The sequence below is a fragment of the Danio rerio genome, chromosome 3, assembly GCF_049306965.1.
Source record: "Danio rerio strain Tuebingen ecotype United States chromosome 3, GRCz12tu, whole genome shotgun sequence".
Classification (NCBI taxonomy): Eukaryota; Metazoa; Chordata; class Actinopteri; order Cypriniformes; family Danionidae; genus Danio; species Danio rerio.
In genome coordinates this window covers 54,897,778-54,920,335 of record NC_133178.1, presented here as the reverse complement: position 1 = coordinate 54,920,335, position 22,558 = coordinate 54,897,778, and the positions used below count along the sequence as shown (strand labels likewise).

General features: G+C 41.3%; 1 protein-coding gene across 1 annotated transcript in view; it reads right to left on the bottom strand.

The window, feature by feature from the left end:
- The window catches only part of adgre13 (adhesion G protein-coupled receptor E13), a 40,903-nt gene extending 19,273 nt beyond the window's left edge, over positions 1-21,630 (bottom strand). Inside the window, exons 1-6 of the mRNA XM_073945029.1 lie at positions 21,594-21,630; positions 18,468-18,511; positions 9,285-9,365; positions 8,988-9,146; positions 8,546-8,698; positions 6,455-6,607 (exon numbers count right to left, since the gene is read on the bottom strand). Of these exons, the coding sequence (XP_073801130.1) occupies positions 6,455-6,607; positions 8,546-8,698; positions 8,988-9,146; positions 9,285-9,365; positions 18,468-18,495 (574 nt within the window). The 5' untranslated portion in view covers positions 18,496-18,511; positions 21,594-21,630. The remainder of the gene's footprint in view (positions 1-6,454; positions 6,608-8,545; positions 8,699-8,987; positions 9,147-9,284; positions 9,366-18,467; positions 18,512-21,593) is intronic.
- Between the last annotated feature and the right edge of the window lie 928 nt (positions 21,631-22,558).

Below are 22,558 nucleotides of genomic sequence, written 5' to 3'. Positions count from 1 at the left end.
TTCGCTCGAGTGTGGCCGTGCTCTCATTAGATGACACCAGGTACAATAATCCGTTATGCCATTAAGTCCAGTAAATGGACCACCCTGAGACTAGCTGTCTAGAGAAGAGGGGACCTGCTTTTTCCTCAGAGGGCCGAGAACTACAGTCAACAAGGTTGACTTTAAAAACACCACTGCTGGCTTCCAGGCTGGCAGAACCCAAATTTTCAATAAAAGAGGTTGATATACGCGGTTGATATATGCCAACATCGTTGTGCTGTCCGTCCTGACCAGCATTTGTTTCCCCTCTAGCACCGGTAAAAACAGCGCAGCGTACGATACACTACCAACAGCTATAGGCCATTAAAATGCCAATGCAACCAGGCTCCTACCACAGACCCACAGTTGCATGCTCACACCATTCATCCTCCCAGTACAACTGGAAGCATCTGTCAAAATGATGACATGCCTGGACACTTGTTCTAGGGGCACACAAGCCTGTAGATATGTAGGGTCCATCCAGAGACTGAGGGCACGGCAACACAGCAGAGTGACAGTCACCTGGAGCGCGCTTATGTGCCATGCGCGTCTTGGGACCCAATCGTGAAGCTAATGCTGAATCAGTTTCATATAGAGCACCTGAGCAGCGAGACAGCAGCTGCGGATGCCATATGCTCTAAAAGCCTTTGAAATAATATGAGTGGGACCACAGCTTCTCTGTCGAACTCTCTCAGACAGGTCAGCATCAGCTGGGGGCGCTCTTGGGGGAGGCATGTCGTCATGGTGATCCAGCTCCAACCTTAGAAAAGAGATGCTCTGCACAGGGGCGAGCTTGCTCAAAGCCCCAATAGGTCGAGGTGCCGAAACACTCTGTCTCTGTGCATGATCAATTGATCCCGTGAGTGCTAAATCAGCCAGACAAGATAATTGAGTATGTGGATGCCCGCGGAGACAGAGAGAGCAAAAGGGGAGAACTTACTGCCAGTCTCGACCTTCAAACGCAGACCGCAGAAACTGACGGTAACATGGAAGTATGGAGACATAAAGTATGCGTCCTTCAGGTCTATTGATGCAGACCAATCTCGAGGACGAACTCAACGGAGGGTGTCCTTCTGCGTAAGCATTCTGATTGGCAGCTTGTAAAGACAGCAGTTTAAAACACGCAGATCTAGGATTGACCATAGCCCACCGCTCGTTTTTGGGTATGATGAAATACGGGCTGTAAAACCCGCTCTCCATCTCGGCTGGAGGGACCAGCTAGATTGCATCCTTCTCAAGGAGGACAGCAATCTTCTCTCACGAGACAAGGCACAGGGCTGACCCTGATGAGATACACACCCGTAAACTTGGAAGGCCGTTTCGTGAATTGAAATTGCAGTCTCTCTACCATTGCAAAGAGGGTATGAGCAGTATTTATGTTGCTGTTTATAAGGATTGAAAAGAAAGTTTGCCTAGCAGTGTTTAGTTCCACATAAAAGCATGGATACTGTCTTTATAGATATTATAATAGACTACTAGTTTCGTCTTCCTCCACATATGCATAGTCTTTTCATCATTTGAACTGCTGTTGATTTTTTCCAATGTCCTTTTTGCATCCCAGTCCTCTACCTGACTTTAACAGGAGCAATGTCATCTATGACATTCTTAACTTTAGAGTTAAATAAACCAAGGAGAGAATCAACAGAGTCTGCAAATAAACTTGGTGCTAGCAATAAGCCAGTGTTCTTATTTATGCATCTCTTTCTGATAGAGACAGATCTGTCTTCGATGACTGGAGTGATTAATATATCAAAGAAAATACAGAAATGATCAGGTGCAACATCCTTAACAACAGTGGATGAAATGTGTAAACCCTTAGTTATAAGTAGATCAAGAGTGTGTTCATCTTTGTGTGTGGGTCCTTGAACATGCTGAGTCAGAATAAAAGTGTTAAATACAGTCATAAGTTCTTTTGCAGCATTGATTTTTGGATTATTAATGTGAGTATTAAAATCCCTAGCAATAGTAAAATAGTTAAATTCAGAGGTTGCTATTGATAACAGCTCTGTAAAATCATCAAAAAAAGTTGGTGAATATTTTGGAGGTCTGTAGATAATGATCAGTAAAATGCGTGGAGCACCTTTCAGTGCTATTCTCAGATATTCAATAGACAAATAGTCACCAAATGAAACTTGTTTACACTCATAGACATCTAAACAGGGCAGTGATGCCTCCACCTCTCCCATTAGCTCTGCAAACACTGAAAAAGTCAAAGTTTAAAGGAGCTGTTTCATTCAGAACTGCTGCGCTACAATTGTCATCTAGTCAAGTTTCATTTAAAAGCATAAAATCAAGGCAATTTGTGTTGATAAAATCATTGACCAAATGTAATGTAATGTAAATGTAATGTAATGTGTATTTATATAGTGCATTTATTGTGTATGGCCATACACCCAAAGCGCTTAACAATCATGAGGGGGGTCTCTCCACACCACCACCAGTGTGCAGCATCCACTTGGATGATGCGACGGCTGCCACAGGACAACGGCGCCTGTGCGCTCACCACACACCAGCTATTGGTGGAGTGGAGAGACAGGGATCGAGCCAATTCAGTGGAAGGGAATGATTGGGAGGCCATGATAGAGGGCCGATAGAGGGACTTTGGCCAGGACACCGGGGTTACACCCCTGCTCTTTCACGAGAAGTGCCATGGGATTTTTAATGACCACAGAGAGTCAGGACCTCGGTTTAACGTCTCATCCAAAAGACGGCGCCCACTGACAGTGTAGCGTCCCCTTCACTTTTACTGGGGCATTAGGACTCACACAGACCACAGGTTGAGCGCCCCCTGCTGTCCTCACTAACACCACTTCCAACAGCAACCTAGTGTTCCCTAGTGGTCTCCCATCCGGGTACTGACCAGGCTCAGCCCTGATTAGCTTCAGTGAGTATCTGGTCTTGGGCTGCAGGGTGACATGGCTGTGGCTTATTGTTGAGTGATCGGATGTTTAAAAGAGTTACCTTAACAGTTTTCCCTACAGTAGTCTTAGATTTACTTTTCATAGACACCAGATTTAAATGATTTGCTATACGGCCTGAAGATGTCTTTGGTTTTCTGTCACATAATACAACACATATCTGAATAGAGAAAGCTACAGAAATGCTGGGTTCCTCCTTGTTCTGTAAACATCTGATAAAGATACTTTTATCCAAGGAGGCCCCCGACACACATCACTGTGAGCTGTTGTGTTCACCAGCTGAGGATAGGGCATTGTTTGGGCCCTGGCGGTGTAGCAAAAGTCTGAGGGTTCTTCCAGGTGGGCTCAGAGGTGGTTGTGATGCGTCACAGTCTTTCTGTGTTGAGCAGAGGTCAAGCGACAGTGTAATTATCAATGAGAGGTCTGCAAGCCTGAGGGGAGCGGATTTACTCCCACTATAACCCTCAGATTTGTCCGAGTGCCAACCGCGGAGAGGGGGACAACTGCTGTGGGTGGCCCTTTTGCAAGAGCAAGCAGCGATTTTAACTGCACAACAGACATGCCAATGCAGTCAGGGCATGCACTACCCACAAGCACCACATTAACATTCTGGATCCCCAGACATGAAAAGCAGTGCTCGTGCCCATCATCCAAGGACAGAAAACCACTGCATCCAGAAATGCACAGTCGGAACGACGCACTGCATGACCATGTTACTCTTTTAGAAAATTCAAAACAATACATACCGCTCTGCAGGACTGGACCTAAAAAAACGGCAGGCAAGGAAGAAACCCAGTTCGACTATCTGCCACCGCGTATCACACACTCTGTACTGGGAGAAGCAGCCCGCTTTCTCATTCTCTCTGTCATAACAGCTGGAAAAAAAACCCTCATTGACTCTCTCAGAAGCTTCATGAAAGAATCTGAAGTGAAAAGGATGCCTCTGGCTTGGCACGCACTGCACTTTTATTCCAAATTGATTGTAAGTAGCAACAGCTGTGCATGCTGACACTGAAAACCTATCGACATTTCATTGGCCCATTTATATACTCTTTCAGATGATTGGATTCTAATGAAATCTCCATAGTGGAAGTTTCCACATAGCATTGACGTTGCCCTCCCGAAGAGGAATGGACGTTTTTAAAATTTTTGTATCAATTGTTATTGAATTTCAGTATCATAACAACCCTGGGCTAAGAGCTAAGAGACCTACCCTCATGAGCACAAACAGCTCTTTTCACCTTTTAATCAAAAGAAATATAGTCATAATTGACATTTACACTGCCATGTCCAGATGCCAAAACATATGTGTTCTTTTGCAAAAATAAACATTTAAACACTGTAACCATTGAAACGTCAATTAAAATATCGCCATGGGCTCTGAGGGTACAAGTGGATGCTCTTACTCCTTAAGCATTATTACAGGATCCAGGGAGGTAAGAAACATCTCTTATTTTCAACTCATCCCCAGGATGCTCTGCTTTCCATGGGTGTGCACTCCTCTCCATTATATTTAACCAGTGCAGGCAGAGCAAGCGGTTAGACTTTAACCACTGAAGAGCTGATCTCTTATATCATCTCTATATATACTCTAATGCATCTCTCCTCAGGATATAGACCTGATGGACGCATACTTTTATGTCCCCATTCTTCCACGTCACCGTCCTTTTGTCCAGTTCCAGTACAAAGTCCTGCACTTCAGGCTTTTTGTCTCTGCAGGTTTTTACCAAGCTCACAGAGGGTGCCCTAATGCCTCATCAACTCACAGGCATACGCATACTCAATTATCTCTTTCGGGATCAATCGATTATGCAGAGAAACATGGCGTTCCTGCATCTTGACCAATTGGGGCTTCAGGTTAACCAAGAGAAGAGTCAGCTTTCCCCTGTGAGGAGCATTTTCTATTTCGGGTTGGAGCTAGACTCGATCTATATGACAGGCTAATGCTGTCCTGCATGAGTATCCTCGACAGAAATAAAGTGTTCCCACTGAAAATATTTCAGAGGCTCCTGGGGCACATGGCATCTGCAGCCACTATCATGCACAAAGGACGCAGACCCGGCCCTTTCACTGCTTTGTCCTGTTCGGGCTTTGTACCTTTACGTATACAATCTGTATGCAGAATATAAGATTATCTGAGCAGCTCCTTATCTGTTATTATCTCATATCTTATCTGTTATCTGTCAGAGGTTGGCCCACTGGATAGTAGATACCATTGCCCTCGCCAGTCAGTGCCAGGGTGAGCCGTGTCCCCTGGGGTGAGGGCACACTCAAGAAGAAGTGTCACCTCCACTTGGATGTTAGCATGTAGTACCTCTCTCACAGATATCTGTAGAGCTGCGGGCTGGGCGACACCTAACACATTCGCGAGATTTTATAATCTTCAAGTGGAGGCGGTTTCTTCTCAATTACTGGGTAACCCTGGTCAATTGAGAGTAAAACTATGCTCGGTGTCAAAGAAATGCTTGCTGCGCCATGCTCCTAACCCAGAGATACGTGCACTTATTCTGCTCTGCAAAGAGAATTCCCCACTTGGTGAACCCTAGAGAGGTCCTGCAAGGCTCCCAGCGCCCAACTCAGCAGAGGAGCTGGTTGCCAGGCCCAGAACGATGTCTAGTATGCCAGCTTGGTCTACCCATGTGCTAGGGGGATAGGGCTAGCCCATACGTCCATAGTCCCTAGACTACTATTAGCTAGGTAAAAGCACTTTTACCACCCCGATCTAAATTTTTCCCAAATAATAGAAAATAAAGGGCTCAGGAGACATTGAAAGGTTGTGCCCTTGGTGATGCTTGTGCGCTCACGCTATGCTTTGCAAACTTCACATTAGGGTTGTGACAGGCTTAGCTGCAGTGGCTTTTTCCATACACTCCCCTATTAGTGTCTGAAGACACACGTCGGAGTTTCCGCTGAAGGGGAACGTCTCAGTTACCAGCATAGCCCACATGCCACAGCAGCTGGGTTTCCAGCTGATAGCTGAGTGATTGGCTCTTCAGCAGCTAAAGTGTAACCACACGCTTGACGTGCACTGGTTATATACTATACTAATGATTAATCACCAGCACCTGCCAACACACTGTACTTCATGTTCTGCTAAAAGTGTTTTGTTTCCACTTCTGGAAATGAAGCGAGATTCACATGTGCATTAACAAACTCTTATAACCTTACCACATTTTGTATTAAAGTCACAATCAGTGTTTTTCACTGCACATTCATGGAAGTTTGAAATGAGAAAAACAGATTCAGATGCTGTTTTTGCTGCTGGTCAATGAAAATATTTTTAAGTGATGACAATCATCCTGAATTAGTATTTTTTTTTATTAATTTGTATTATTTTATATTAATTTAAAACTCTGAAGAGAGTTTTGTGCTGTGAATTATTGGAAAAAACATGAAAGTTTAATAAACATAATAAATTCAAGAGATATTTAGTGTCCAGCAACTGCTCATAGTTAAAAATGGTCATGGTTTAATTCATGGTTGAATGTAAAGTCATTAAGCAAAACTTTCTTACTTACCAACACACTGAATATCTAGTCCTGCTAAAAATGTCCTGTTTCCACTGCTGGAAATGAAGCCAGATTCACATGTGCAATAATAACCTCCTTCAGTATTCACACATATTGCATCAGAGCCACAATCAATATTTCCATCCACACAATCATTGATGTCTGAAATGAGACAAACAGATTCAGATGTTGTTTCTGCTGCTGGTCATGTAAAATGTATTATATCAGGTTTTCTTTACATATGCACTAAATCCAATTATTTTGTGTAAAATTAACAGTGGTGAAAAGAGTACTGAAAAATCATACTCAAGTAAAAGTACCATTACTTGCATAAAAATGTAGTGTGAGTAGAGTAAAAGTATCTTTTGTAAATATGACTCAAAGTATGTGTAAAAAGTAGCCCTTTTAAAAGTGCTCATGAGTAGTGAGTAGTGAGTATTACGCTGTAAAATGCTGATTCATTTACATGTAATTTGCGAATGTGTGTAAATGTAACATTCTGTATTGCATTTAGTTATTGCCCAGCAGGCACACAACGTCATCAGATGTTAATATTAGGTTAGATTTAGGTTGTGATGTCAAGTGACCAAAATTCAATGTCTAGCCAGCGTCTAAGGATAACGTTATTTTGATGTCTAATAACAACAATAAATGACGTTGATATTTGGTCGATTTTAGGTTGTGTTAGAAAGTGACCAAAATCCAATGTCAAGCCAACATCGTAAACCAACATCATATTGACGTCAAATACTGATATTTATTCATCAGACGTCATAGTTGTAACGTTCACACAACTTCAAGCTGTGACATCATTAGATATTTGGTTGGTTTTCCGTTGGACATTGACGTTGGTCTGACATTGAGTTCTGACGATTTTTATTTAATTTCATTCACCTTTATTTGTATAGCGTTTTTACAATGTAAATTGTGTCAAAGCAGCTTTACATAGAAGATCATAGTAAATACCAAACAAAATGCAACGTCCCCACAACATTGGGGTACATCATCAATCTGACATCATGTTGATGTGTAGTGCTTGCTGGGTGTTTAAGGCCAGTTCAGTCCCCATACAGTAAACATCTGTCATCTACTCATCAGTCACATGCATCTAAACAGTCTCTGGGTCAATGCGTGTAAAGATTTTGGACATCTTCTTGGACCCTTTTAATGCTTCCAAACAGTTTATACTGCATTTATAAACCGCCCATGTCTTGAGGTAGTTCATTATGAGGCGATTTACCTTCTCTGTGTGATTCGATTGGACTCGCAGGACAGATTTTTCTAATCCCCATAGACAAGAAAAAATAAAGTGGTGACTGCAGGTTGAAGGAAAGTAGAGTAAAAGTACAGATACTGCACTAAAAATGTACTTAAGTGAGAGTAAAAGTACACATTTTTAAAACTACTCAGTAAATTACAATACCTGAGAAAAAGTAAATAATTACAGTAATTTGAGTATTTGAAATTAGTTACTTTACACCACTAAAAATTAACCGTTGGTATTAATACTGCTGCTGCTGCGACTACTACTAATATTAAAATGATAATGCCTCCTACAACTTTGGTACTTTGGGACCTCAAAAGTGTACTACAAGAATGATGTTAAATTCACTTAAATAAATCTTAAGCTAAAAAGTTATAAACAAAATAGTTCATCTAATATTATACTTCAAAGTGTACTTTCATGAACTATAAAAGAAGAAATCTTAAGCAGTATAAGAGTTATTGATAAAATAGTTTACTGTGATTAGTGCACTTTCACAAACTACAAAATGTGTTTAAAACAGTTACCTATCAGCAAACCATTATGATCAACTGTAGTAAAGTTGCAGTGCAAATGAAGATGTAGTTGTGAACAAGTATCCAAGTTCCATAAAAGTTATTCAATTATAAAGATAAATATGAGGCAGAATATTTATTTTGCATGTGTTAAAGGCCCTCTAACTTTTGTCTTAATAATTTTTTAATCGTTGTTCTGTAAGTTCAATGTGGTAACTTTTTTCTACATAATCAAACATAATTTCATAGTGTGCTTGCTGTATAACATATATGAACTTGGATTTAATTAAGTAATAAAATAGACAATAGGTACTTTCTTACCAACACACTGAACTCCTTGTCTCACAACAAAAATCAGCATTCCATTGTTGGCAGTGAAGCCAGATCTACACTTGCAGGCAAAATCTCCTTCATTATTGATGCATTCTGCATTTGGACCACAAATATTGCTGCCACCCACACATTCATCAATGTCTAAAATGAGACAAACAGAGATTCAGATGCTGTTTCTGCAGCACAGCTGTCACATGAAATACATCACACTTATTACATTTGCCTTCTTGAAATTGCTATGTTGTTTTTGACTGTGGAAGACCTTAGGCCATTTCATTATTATTTGCAAATATTGCATAAGAGCCACAATTAGTTTTTCATCATCTGTCATCATTCAGTCATCACATTCATTGATATTTGAAATCAGATAAACAGATTCAGATTCTGTTTCTGCTGTTAATGATGAGAAATCATATCAAGCTCTATTTACCTTTGCACTGAATCCCATCTGCTTGTGTGAAATTAAAAGGTGGTTTGTTACCCTCAGCTCTGAACCCTCCATGACACTGACAGTAGTAGCTGCCTGCAGTGTTGAAGCAGTTTGCATTTTCTCCACAAACGAGGAGTTCCCGCTCACACTCATCTATTTCTACATCGAAAGCAGAAAATGAGTGAACAATCATTATACCAGCAAGTACTTCTGTTTAAAGTAGAGTGTAATTGTTAAAATAATAATAATGAAGATATTCATTCACTTATAAAATGCATATAATGCCTTTATTCTTACCTACACACTTTCCTTTTTGTTTATTATAACCAGCTAAGCAGTCTTGCATGATGATTTCTTCAATTACTACAAACAGAAGACCTGTAAGCACAAATAAAGAGTGTCACTTCTCATTTAGTGTCTTCGTATTTCCACATTAAAATCTAATATATGGCAATATATGCAAATCACATATTAAACATATAGTTGAAGTCAGAATTATTAGCCCCCCCTGAATTATTAGGCCCACTGTTAATTTATTTTTTTTCCCCCTAATTTCTGTTTAACGGATTTTTTTCAACACATAATATTTTTCAGAAATATTTTATCTTTGCCGTGATGACAGTAAATGAAATTTGACTATATATTTTTCAAGACACTTCTAAACAGCTTAAAGTGACATTTAAAGGCTTAACTAGGTTAATTAGGTTAACTAGGCAGGTTAGGGTAATTAGGCAAGTTATTGTATAACAACGGTTTGTTCTGTAGACTATCATAAAAAATATTAGCTTAAAGGGGCTAATAATTTTGTACTTAAAATGGTGTTTAAAAAGTTAAAACTTTTACTCTAGCCGAAATAAAGCAAATAAGACTTTCTCCAGAAGAAAAAACATTATCAATGAATTTCCTTGCCCTGTTAAACTTAATTTGGGAAATATAAAAAAAAAGAAAAAAATTCAAAGGGGGCCTAATAATTCTGAATTCAACTGTATATGTTCATATTAGGATTCCACAGATATAAAATATACATATACCACACATATATACATTTAACATATACTTTAGAATATTGCAGAAACATCAGCGTTAATATATGTAACATATTTTCCCAAATGCACATACATTATATGAAATTTGAAAGAGAGAGAGAGAGAGAGAGAGAGAGAGAGAGAGAGAGAGAGAGAGAGAGAGAGAGAGAGATAAAAACATGCTGAATCAAAACTTTTTAAAAACATGAATCAATATTGGAGTGAGTTTTGCACACTGGAGAAAGGACGACACCATGGCTGAAAGATTTCTTTCAGACAGGTATTCTGTTCTGTTTTAAAACTTTTTTGGCTTCACGCAAAGCTGATGTAGATGTTGTTGTTACAAATAGGTTATATGCACAGAAGTGTTGTTCAGCCACTGAAATTTTCCGGTTATAGATTGATGTGACTATTTTCAATTTCATAAGGGTCCTTTTTATTTAGTTTAACAACAAAACATCAGTAAATTACACTATTCCACCTAGCCTGCTTTACTGAGGTAAAGTTGGTTTTATATTCACATCACATTGGTTCACTTTTGAACAATGGCAACCTGTCATGTGCTCCCTATATTGTTTACCATGCTACTCTGAATATTCGGTCAGAAATAGCATGAAAGTATGGCTTAGTAATGAGTGTAATTCCTGTATGCCATAGTGGCTTTAGCAAAACACATGAGAGAGGGTTCTGCTGTCATCTTAAAGGTGTGTGCTCTCGTGTTTTAGGAGCTGCGGCTTTGTATGGCAGGAGAGGGACTGTGCTAGAGAACTATGCTAACAGGATAGCATTGTGGCAGATCACCTACTGCACTTTTAAATACTGAATTTGTTAACTTTAAATGTTCTCAGAGCTGTGTGTTATTTGCTTTTGGGTAGGTTATGCAGCATCATTCAGCTACAGTCTGAGGTTCAAATAGTGTAGTATCAACAATAAAGAGGAAACGAGATAACAGAGTCAGTGTAAAGTAACTTAAAATGATGGGGTTGTTTCAGACCAAATTTAGGTAACAGACAAAACCAACCACTGGGTAAAATTTGAAATTATTTCTTTAACCTAACAGCTGTGTTTCTTTATGTTAGCCAAACTTGTGCACATCTCAGAATTTGAAGGATTAAATTATGTAAACTAGTGCTTGTGTTGTGTACTTTACAGAAGTTAAAAATATTCACAAGAACAAACATAAAAAAATGTAAAAAAAAAAAAAAAAAATGGAATTTTGATAAAAATGTAATTGGTCAAATCAACCCACTATTCTGGCTTATTAACAACTCAACCTTATGGATCAGGTCAGTGCTTTGTCCTACTTTTACCCAGCTGTTGGGCTAAAAACAACCAGTGCTGTCATACAAGTGTCAGTATAAAAAATCAGTATAAGAAAAACAGTATAAAATCAGTATAAAAAAACGCACGGCAGTCCAACTCTCAGTCAAAAAACAGGAAATGGGTAACTCAGGTGAAGGGCAATATTAAGTGCTTCCAGCAGGGGGCGCACGGTGGTCCAACTCTCCAGTCAAACGGGAAATACAGCAGTATCAGCAGCCGAAGTGAAAGCGCCCGGGCGGGATACAAGGCGGCCAGAGAGGGAGAAGGTCGCTGGTGGGTGGGATAGAAAAGGCTGAAGCAGGAAGTGGAGAGGGAAGCGTCTGCCACAACTGATAGCAGCGAGGGCGATCTGATAAAAGGGGAAAAAACAGGAAACAGTCCAAACCACGAAATCGAAATCAAAAAACTGGCATTGGAGTCAAAAATGGATACAAGACAGGACACGATCTAAGAGACCACCGCGTGAGGTAAACACACTAACGACCCGGTACAAGACAATGACAGAGAGGAGAATAAATAGGGAGACTCATAAGGCTAAGACTAGAGACAGGTGCGAATAATGAAATAATGATCTAATGAGTAACCTGATAAGTGGGTGGAGTGAGGCAGTGGAGCACATGGCGAGCTGTCAAAACAATGCCATGTGCTACGAGAAAACAAACATGAATGACTGTGACAACATGCAGGTGACAGACCATGACAGTACCCCCCCCCCTACGAACGCCACCTGGCGTCTCAGGGGAGGGGCTTACCCAGTCGCCGGTGAAGGTCCACGACCAACGCCCGATCCAGAACATGCCGAGCTGGAATCCAACTCCTCTCCTCAGGACCATAACCCTCCCAGTCCACCAAATACTGGAAACCCCGGCCCCGGCGTCTGACATCCAACAACCTCCTGACAGTGTATGCAGGAGAGCCATCCACTAGGCGGGGGGGAGGAGGGGCAGGGGAGGAGATAATGGGGTTAAGATTGGATCTGAACACAGGTTTAACCCTGGATACATGAAAAACAGGGTGTACCCGACCAAGTGTGGGAGGTAACTTGAGCTTAACCGCCACCGGACTCAAGACCTTGGTGATGCAGTATGGACCAATGAACCTGGGTGCCAACTTGCGTGAGGCCACCCTGAGAGGCAAGTCCTTGGTTGATAACCATACCTTCTGACCACAAACATATTGAGGTGGGGAGGTCCGATGACGGTCAGCTGCTGCTTTGATTCGTCTAGAGGTCCGGGCCAAGACCTCCTCAGCCCTCATCCAGGTGCGGCGGCACCGTCGGACAAAGGCCAAGGCAGACGGAACTGCAGCATCGGGCTCCTGTGAAGGAAACAAAGGCGGTTGATAACCCATAGAGCAGAGGAATGGGGACATACCTGTAGACGTTACCGGCAGTGAATTGTGGGCATACTCCACCCACGAGAGCTGTTGGCTCCAGGAACTAGGATTCTGGGAGGTCAGGCAGCGGAGGGCTCTTTCGAGATCCTGGTTGGCTCGTTCACATTGCCCGTTGGTCTGAGGATGAAAACCTGAGGACAGACTCGTAGAGGCCCCGATCTGCCGACAGAATTCCTTCCAAAACCGGGAAACAAACTGTGGTCCCCTATCAGAAACCACATCAACCGGAAGACCATGAATCCGGAAGACATGATCAACCATAGCTTGGGCTGTTTCCCTTGCTGAGGGGAGCTTGGGCAAGGGGATAAAATGGGCTGCTTTAGAAAAACGGTCCACTACAGTCATTATGACTGTGTTTCCTCTTGAGGAAGGGAGGCCAGAAACGAAGTCCAGGGCCAGGTGTGACCAAGGACGAGAAGGGATGGGCAAGGGCTGGAGCAGACCAACAGGAGCCTTGTTAGAGGTCTTGTTCTGGGCACATGTCGAGCAAGCCAACACAAACTGCCTGACGTCCGACCCTAGAGAGGGCCACCAAAATCGCTGGCGGATGGCAGCCAGTGATCTCCAAATTCCTGGGTGGCAAACCAACCTGGACTCATGGCCCCACCGGAGAACCTCGGAACGCAGCGCAACCGGCACAAACAACCGACCGAGGAGGTCAATGGCACAGTCATATGGTCGATGAGGAGGGAGAGACCCAGCCCGAGACCTGCTGAAGACCTGACGAAGACCATGGTACTCAACCGGGACCTTGGTTAAATCGGCTGTCTCCTCCTGCAACACAGAACACAAAGAACCAGGAGACAAGGCAGAACCCAAACAAGATACATGACAAGACTGACTCCAGGCCAACACAGAATCTCCAGACCAATCAACGTGAGGATTGTGCTGTGCCAGCCAGGGATGCCCCAAGACTACAGGGGAACCCGGCGAGTCAAAAAGGTACAGCTCAATGGCCTCACGGTGATTGCCGGAAACGACAAGACTTACACAGGGAGTGATGTGGGTGATGGTGGAGAGAAGCTGACCAGCTAATGACCAGACAGAAATGGGGGAAGGTAGAGGAACGGCAGGAATGCCCCAAGACTACAGGGGAACCCGGCGAGTCAAAAAGGTACAGCTCAATGGCCTCACGGTGATTGCCGGAAACGACAAGACTTACACAGGGAGTGATGTGGGTGATGGTGGAGAGAAGCTGACCAGCTAATGACCAGACAGAAATGGGGGAAGGTAGAGGAACGGCAGGAATGCCCCACTGTTTGGCAATGGCACGGTCTAGAAAGTTACCCTCAGCCCCTGAATCAAGCAAGGCAGAGGCCGAATTAGTGGATCCTTCATACTGGATGGTGATGGGCAACAGGGTGCGAGAGCGGGGGGAGTCTAGACAGGGAAAGGCGCCCACCAGGATCCCCCGGTTCACTGATGGGCCTTGGCTTTTAAAGGACACTTGACGGCAAAATGCCCTGGTTTTCCGCAGTAGAGGCATAGACCACGGGCAAGACGGTCCCTCTTTTCTTGAGGTGTAAGGCGCATACGACCCATTTGCATGGGCTCAGGTTCAGGTGAGGGAGGAGTAGAAGAGCTAGATTGTTGGAGGGGAAGGTCATTAACCCTCCAGGAGGAGTGAATGGATCGCCAGTGGCGGCGGCGGCGGAGGCGCCCCTCCACACGGAGTGCCAGGTTAATAAGGGTCTCAAGGTTATGGGGGAGCTCATGAGAAGAAATCTCATCTTGGATCTCTTCGTTCAGGCCCTCAAAAAATCTGGAACGTAGAGCCCCCTCGTTCCAATCACAGGAGGCAGCTAGAGTTCTGAACTGGATTGCAAAGTCTGTGACGGAGTGGCCCTCCTGGGATAGTCGTGCCAAGCGGGCAGCTGCCTCATCACCCTGTGCAGACCGGTCAAAAAGTTTGATCATTTCCTCCCTGAAGTCCTCGAAAAAGTGGCAAAAGGGTGCCCTGGCATCCCAAACAGCGGTGCCCCACTCACGTGCTCTCCCAGTGAGCAGGGTCAAGACGTATGCCACCCTGGATGCCTCAGAGGCATATCGGCGGGGCTGTAGGGCAAAAACTAAAGCACACTGTGATAAAAAGGCCCGGCAGGAGTTGGGGTCCCCATCGTAGGGTGGAGGGTTGTTTGCATGGGGCTCTGGGTCATGATGGGGTGTGGTGGGGGAAGAGGAAGCTTGCCTGGGTACTGTGACGTTGTGCTGGAGCTCCTCAATTCGGGCATTGAGCTCGACCACTTGGGCAGTGAGCATCTCGACCTCTCTGGAGGTGGCGTTGAGCTGGGTGGCGTGCTGGCCCAAAAGTGCACCTTGTTGGGCGAGTGCATTTCGCATCTGGTCAGAACCTGCTGATTCCATCTTCTGACCGGGTCGTTCTGTCATACAAGTGTCAGTATAAAAAATCAGGAGGAATCAAATGCAGGGAAAAACAGGTATTATTTATTACTAAATTGGTCTGTAGAGGGGATAATACACAACAAAAAATTCCCAGCACAGGGTGCTGTAAATGCCACAGAAAAAAGCACAAAATACTGGCAAAAAATAAATAAATAAAGTTCAACAGAGGGCGCTCAGCGGTCCAAAGTCGCCAGTCAAAAAGGGGCAAAAAACAGAAGGTATAATTACAGGCAATACTAAGTGCTTCCAGCAGGAGGCGCACGGCGGTCCAACTCTCCAGTCAAAAAACAGGAAATGGGTAAACTCAGGTGAAGGGCAATATTAAGTGCTTCCAGCAGGAGACGCACGGCAGTCCAACTCTCAGTCAAAAAACAGGAAATGGGTAACTCAGGTGAAGGGCAATATTAAGTGCTTCCAGCAGGGGGCGCACGGTGGTCCAACTCTCCAAACGGGAAATACAGCAGTATCAGCAGCCGAAGTGAAAGCGCCCGGGCGGGATACAAGGCGGCCAGAGAGGGAGAAGATCGCTGGTGGGTGGGATAGAAAAGGCTGAAGCAGGAAGTGGAGAGGGAAGCGTCTGCCACAACTGATAGCAGCGAGGGCGATCTGATAAAAGGGGAAAAAACAGGAAACAGTCCAAACCACGAAATCGAAATCAAAAAACTGGCACTGGAGTCAAAAATGGATACAAGACAGGACACGATCTAAGAGACCACCGCGTGAGGTAAACACACTAACGACCCGGTACAAGACAATGACAGAGAGGAGAATAAATAGGGAGACTCATAAGGCTAAGACTAGAGACAGGTGCGAATAATGAAATAATGATCTAATGAGTAACCTGATAAGTGTGTGGAGTGAGGCAGTGGAGCACATGGCGAGCTGTCAAAACAATGCCATGTGCTACGAGAAAACAAACATGAATGACTGTGACAACATGCAGGTGACAGACCATGACAAGTGCTGCTTAATGTCTTGTGCTAAAACTTGCCATCAAAATGAACTTGATTTGTTCAACACAATTGCTGAAGTGACTATAAAAGGAATGACAGTTTTGAAAAATACTTTCAGTAAACCCTCCTTGGTCTTGAACTTTAAAAGTTTAATTATTTGTATGGGAAAAATACAGAAAACCCAGAAAGCCCACACAAAAATGAGTCCATATTTTGAATCTGTCCATATTCTACCCAAATTTCTGTTGAAACAACCGAGCAATTTTCAAGTGTCTACAGTGTTCACTTGTCACAGGTGGTGAATATGAACTATTTTTAAAAAAAAAAAAATGTGGTACCAGGAGCTTAGCCTCAGCCATAAGCACCAGCAAGTATTATCAAGCTCCAAAGAAGGCTGTCTACTTTATTAAAGCTGGAGAGAAAGCCCAGGCAGGCCCACAATGATTAACAGGCCTCCTTCACAAAGCCTAAGTCTGGCAGCTGCAGGTTGACCTGGGTAATAAGCTGAGGTTCATATTGCAACAACAAGTGTCCACACAGATATGATAGTTATGTCTGAAGCTTCAAAACAGCTCATCATTCTGGTGCTTTAGGTGCCTTGAGAAGAGTGTATTGAGGAACTCAATAAGAGGAAACGCACTAAGTACCAGGAACGGGTGGAGGAGCGCAGGGAGAGAGGCTGAAGAACTTTCTATGAACCCATAGAAGTTGGTTGTAGAGGCTTTGCAGGGCGTTCACTTTGTAAAGTCCTCAGTGATTTGGGCAATATAGTGGTGACAGAAAATAGAGCCATTTGATCCACAAGTGAAGCCGCAGTGAAGACCACAAGGTGGGATCAGAGAGCTGATCTGTGGACTGCAACTGTGACGCAAGTCAGGACTCAATCAACCCCAGCTGGGTCACCTGGGTGAGAGTGTATGATGTTAATAGACCTAAAACACCCAATAATCACATGATGTGTCCCAGTGAATCCATGAGATATTCTTGCATAAGTTATAAGTCGCCTAATAACTATGCATATATTGCCCATACATGAATTGCTCATGTCACAGATAGCATGCGAATGTGGGCCACTGGTGGTATTCCTTCGGCCCAGAAAAAAAAAGGTGAGCCTGAAGTGGCCTACCTATACAATGGTCAAAGATACAAATTCATATATGGGCCATTTGAGGCAAAGATTTGGCACTTGTGGCAAAATGTAATCTAAATGTGAGCCATATGGAAAATGGTAAATTTGGCCCAAATGATGGAGGACAAATGTGGGCCACAGTTGGCAAACATGTGGCATAGTCATTTAAGGGTAATCTGGGTCTAAACCTCAAGTGGCTCACTCGTGCAAATGCGCCCCAGTTATCTTAAGACATATGTGTGCCACTTTTGGCAAATATTTGGCACAGTAAGCTCTGGCTAATGTGGATTTGAGCCTATAGTGGCCCAGAGAAGATATGGCAAATGTGGCCCAGTTATCCTAAAACAATTGTGGGCCACTTTTGGCGAATATTTGGCACAGTTAACTCTGGCTAATGTGGCTATGAGCCTAAAGCGGCCCAGTGAAGACATGACAAATGTGGCTTAGTTATCTTAAAACATATGTGGACCACATAAACTAAGGTCACCATTGGGCTCTTAGCCCTGAACCTTTTAACATGAATTTTCTTTTTGGCTGTTGTAACTTTTAAGAACTTTGCTTGAAAAGTTTATTCATTACCTCAACAACAATGACAATTGACAAAATAAACAAAATTCACAAACATCACAAACAGGATTCTAAAAGTGATGAAATCAACAACGTCAGCATAAACAGTCAAAAAGCAAAGAGCAAAATAGCAAAGAGCAGATCAAAAGCAAATAATGAAAACTGTAGCATCACTAAGATATACAATGTATTCATATTGCAGTGCATGCTGTAATTTTTGTACTTTGCCACCATTAGCAAGTGTAAGGTGTAGGCCAGATCTGGGCCAGAATAAAAGCAAACTTTGGCCCAAAATAGTGTCAGTTCTGGTTCATTTGGTTGAATTCTAGCTGATTTGTGATATTGCTATGGCTTAATTGTGGCTCAGATCTGACAAACAGGAGCGGACCTCCCAAGTGCCATCATTTCATGTGGTATGTGGGCCGGATGTAAGTGTCTGGTGTGGTATTTGAGCCACATAAATTTTGCTTGCTGGGGTTAGCGAGTTGTAAAATCCCAACTGCCCATTTTTCCTGCATGCTGGGTGGAAGCTGTCAATACAAAACTATTTGACCAAATATTTGTACAAATTATTAAAGTTGGTTTCAGATATCACCTGAATGTTGTTCCAAACCTCTATTTTTCCTTCAAAACCAAAAAGCATTTACCTACTAGCATCTGTTTATTGATAAAAAGTGAGACTCACCCAGGCTCAGCAGATACACGCGCCTCATGCTTAGTGAAGCAGACCTGCAGATGAAGAAAAATAACCTGCTTATACAAACTGTATAACTGTCGTTTTATCTGATTTTGCATATTGAGGAAGCTTGAAGAAGTTTGTCAGTGCACTCCAGCCCCCACTTTAAATGTCATGAGTCATGTAAAAAAAAAAAAAAAAAAAAAGGCTTCATGATGGCATGCAGTATGTGTTATAACACAAGGACATTTAACAAAAGGACATTTCTAACCTAATTTAGCACACTGATATTTACATGTACGGCTCTCTTTTATTACTTAAATACAAATGGCCACTATTGTGAATGTCCATTAAATATTTAAACAACAACAATTTATTTTTACATCATCATGACTATTACTATGAATATATATATATATATATATATATATATATATATATATATATATATATATATATATATATATATATATATATATATATATATATATATATATATATATATATATAGCAGGAAATACACAACCATGCATATTGAAATAATATAATCTCTGGCTGGTCACTTTGAAAGGTACACCTTTTCAACTAGCTAATATGTTAGTTCTTTGCAATTGTATAGTACTTTTCTGGGTACTCAAAACACTTTACACATTTCTGCAGGGAATTTCCTTATCCACCACCAATGTGCAGCATCCACCTAAAGAAGTGACAACATCAATACTGTGCCAGACTGCACATAACAAACCTGTTTATTGGTAGAGAGGAGACAGAGAAATTGCATCAAATACACACACAAAAAAAAATCAGTTTACTGTTTGTTCAAACTATTTATTTAAAACGAATTAGAACAACACAACAAGATTTTTTTGGGGCGGGGAGGGGCTACTTTACACTTTAATGTTCAATCCACTTAAATGTATAAAAAATAATCAGTTAACTTAATTCCTTTATGTTGTCCCAACACAAATTGATTGTGTACAACCTAGAATTGTTTTTACAGTGTATGATATGGGATGGTTAGGGGGCCATGATGGACGAAGGATGCTGGGGACACACCCCTACTCTTTGAAGGACACCCTGGGGTTTTTAATGACCAGAGGACCTCAATTATGTGCATAATTATGAAAAAAATACGTTTACTGAAATCTACAAACAGTTTCAACAGGGTTAATTGACTTTAAGTAAATAAATGCTTTTAAAATGTGGTAAAAATGTCTTATCAATTGCTTATTGCATCTGAAGACTGTCTTCATCAGGACACCACACCACAACTGACAACTTACACTAACCCTATTCTGAAACTTGACAGTGAGCTCTCTAGACTCTAATGGACTCCACACTCAGCAGATCTCAATAGAGCATCTTTCTCTTGTCAAAATTGACTAGAATCTCAGAAAAAAATTTCCAGCACCTTTTTGGACCATTTGCCTCTTCACACATACTGATTAAAAGCAAATGCACCATGTTGCATTTCGTCTGATGCTTTTCTTGTGTTTCTTCCTGTAGAGGACGTTATCTTTCCTCTTTGCTTTTCTTCATGTTTTGATATTTTACTGCATTCTTCTGTTGCTTGTCACATAAGTTACTTTAGTTTTTCTAATAAGTTTGGCTTTATGAGGTTGTTATAATCTGATTCAGTGTTTACTCATCTTGTATGCGAATAGTATCAAACAAAGCAAATCTCCCTAAATTGGACTACAAATGGCCTAATAATTGAATAACTCACTAAACTGAACTCAAAATGACTTAAAATTATACTTTCATTTCAAGCTTCTTTCTCAAATTCAAAAAATCAATTAACTATTAACATGAACATGGGTACATACAGTGCATTCAGAAAGTATTCATAGCGCTTCACTTTTTACACATTTTTTATGTTACAGCCTTATTCTGAAATGGATAAAATTAATTTATTTCCTTCAAATTCCACACACAATACCCTATAATGATAATGTGAAAAGATTCATGATTGATGGAAACGCCAAGATTCACTTAACTTTTGAAAACACGCATAAAAAAACATATATGCATAACTGAGTAGGATAAACTTTTTATTCCATAAGAAAATATGTGCATAAACTACGATGGAAACACTTTCATCGAACAAATTCCAGTATGTGTATTAAAAAAGATTTGTTAAAAGAGTTCATGTGATGATGAAACAAACCAGCAGTGTCTATTCACCACATTCATGTGTGTGAATAGACAAACCAGCAGGTTGAGCACATTGTAAAACATCTTAAATGTTATTTTGGTCATTTTAAAACACCTTAACCATTTTAGAATTAATGTTATTGTATTATTAATGACCTCCAGAGCATCTAGAGTGTCTGTTCTCCGTGTCTCATGGCTTCAAATGCAACCATGAGTTCATTGTGTGTCGGCATTGTCCTCTGAGGTCAAAGTCATTTATTAAATAAAGAAAAGATTCATGCAGCTTCTTCTACCGCAGTAAATTCTGTTTTTACTGTTGATATTTGGTGCCAGGTAATCAGGAAACGACAATTTTGTTTTCTTTGACTGGTTGGATATAAACGCTGCTTTATTTGCACATCTTTTATGCGTTATTCCAGTTTTGCACATAAAATGAATTTAAATTTTTGAATTAAAACACAGCAATTACCTCCATTTCAGTGACACAAAGAACAAAGTCACCTACGAGAATGGCTTGTCCTTTTTTTAATAAATATATAGCTTAAATTCCCTGACCTGCGACAGGGACATGTACTGTAACTAGATTAATAGAATTATTACTCATTCTAAAAACAATTTTTTAGTACTGCTTACATTCTACATGTCATAACAAACTCGACCACTTAGTCACTAAAAGGCAGACACACAAGTGCATTTTTAAATTGATTAAAAACTCAACTTTAGAAATGGTCTCTTAAACTGATAAATGTGTGTAAAAGTGGGAACCCAAAATTAAACATTTCCACTAAACATTAAGCTAAGGTTATGAGCATTCTTGTTTTGTCAAATTTGTTGTAGTAATTATGCAGTAGCCTATTACATCTGAAATAACTTCAAAATTACAACCAATTCCCTATTTTTTTCACGTGAAAAGTCAATAAATGTCACACATTACATTACTTTATTATATTTAAATATTTTAAATATAAACTTACACATTACCTTGAGCAGCTGTTTTCCCACGCTAACTGTCTCTGTTTCACTGATGCAGTGGTGTTGCTTTTTTTTAAATATATGCTCATATTTGCTATAACTTTGCATGAGCACATCAAGTTCAGCTGGACAAAGAAAAGCTCATCTATTTTTTCAGATGTTGCTATGGTCACTTGTAATATCTACGCTCTATTGATAATGCTTTTTTATAGGTGCTGTGTGTGTGCACTTAACTCTGTGTTGGTCTACTCAAAGGTGATTCTCAGATCAGTTATTCTGAGACCGAAAACTGAGTTTTTAATCTTCTATGTAAAGCTGTTTAACACAATCTACATTGTAAAAGTGCTATAGAAATAAAGTTAAATTAAATTGAATTTAATCTTTTGGTACTGTAGGTCAATCAGAGTTCAAGTTTAAACTCCGAGTTGGTTGAACCTCCTCAATGAAACAGGTCCCAGATATTCAGCCAGGCTGTATTCCCTGTTTAGTCTTAAATAGCACTGAAGGCAACTCTGTTCTTTGGTTTGTTCTCTCCAGTGCTGTATGTATGAATCTTTCTCTGTCCATATTGGTTTAGGCTTATAGATTTTTCAGCATCTGTGAATTAGAATGATTGGTTAGTCAGTTCTGACACTATTACAAAAAGCAGAGTTTTTTTTTTTTTGGCAATTTTTTGTTTGTTTTTACAGATTTAAATTAAAGAGAATCTCCACACATGGAGTTTAAATAAATGTAGAACTGTAAATTTCTTGTCTTAATGGTTAACATAAGTGGGAGACTAGCAGGTTCTGCACCGCAAGTATTATTTGTATGTGTTCGTATTTGTTTCTGCAGAACTCCACATGCAGAGTTTCTGTAGGGTGTTTGTGCCAGTGCTGGCCGCTGCTGAACCCCACACCTTACTGCCATACAGAGCTATAGGCAGGACCACTGTCAAAGATCTTAGTCCAGGGGCCTGTTTCAGTAAGAAGGTT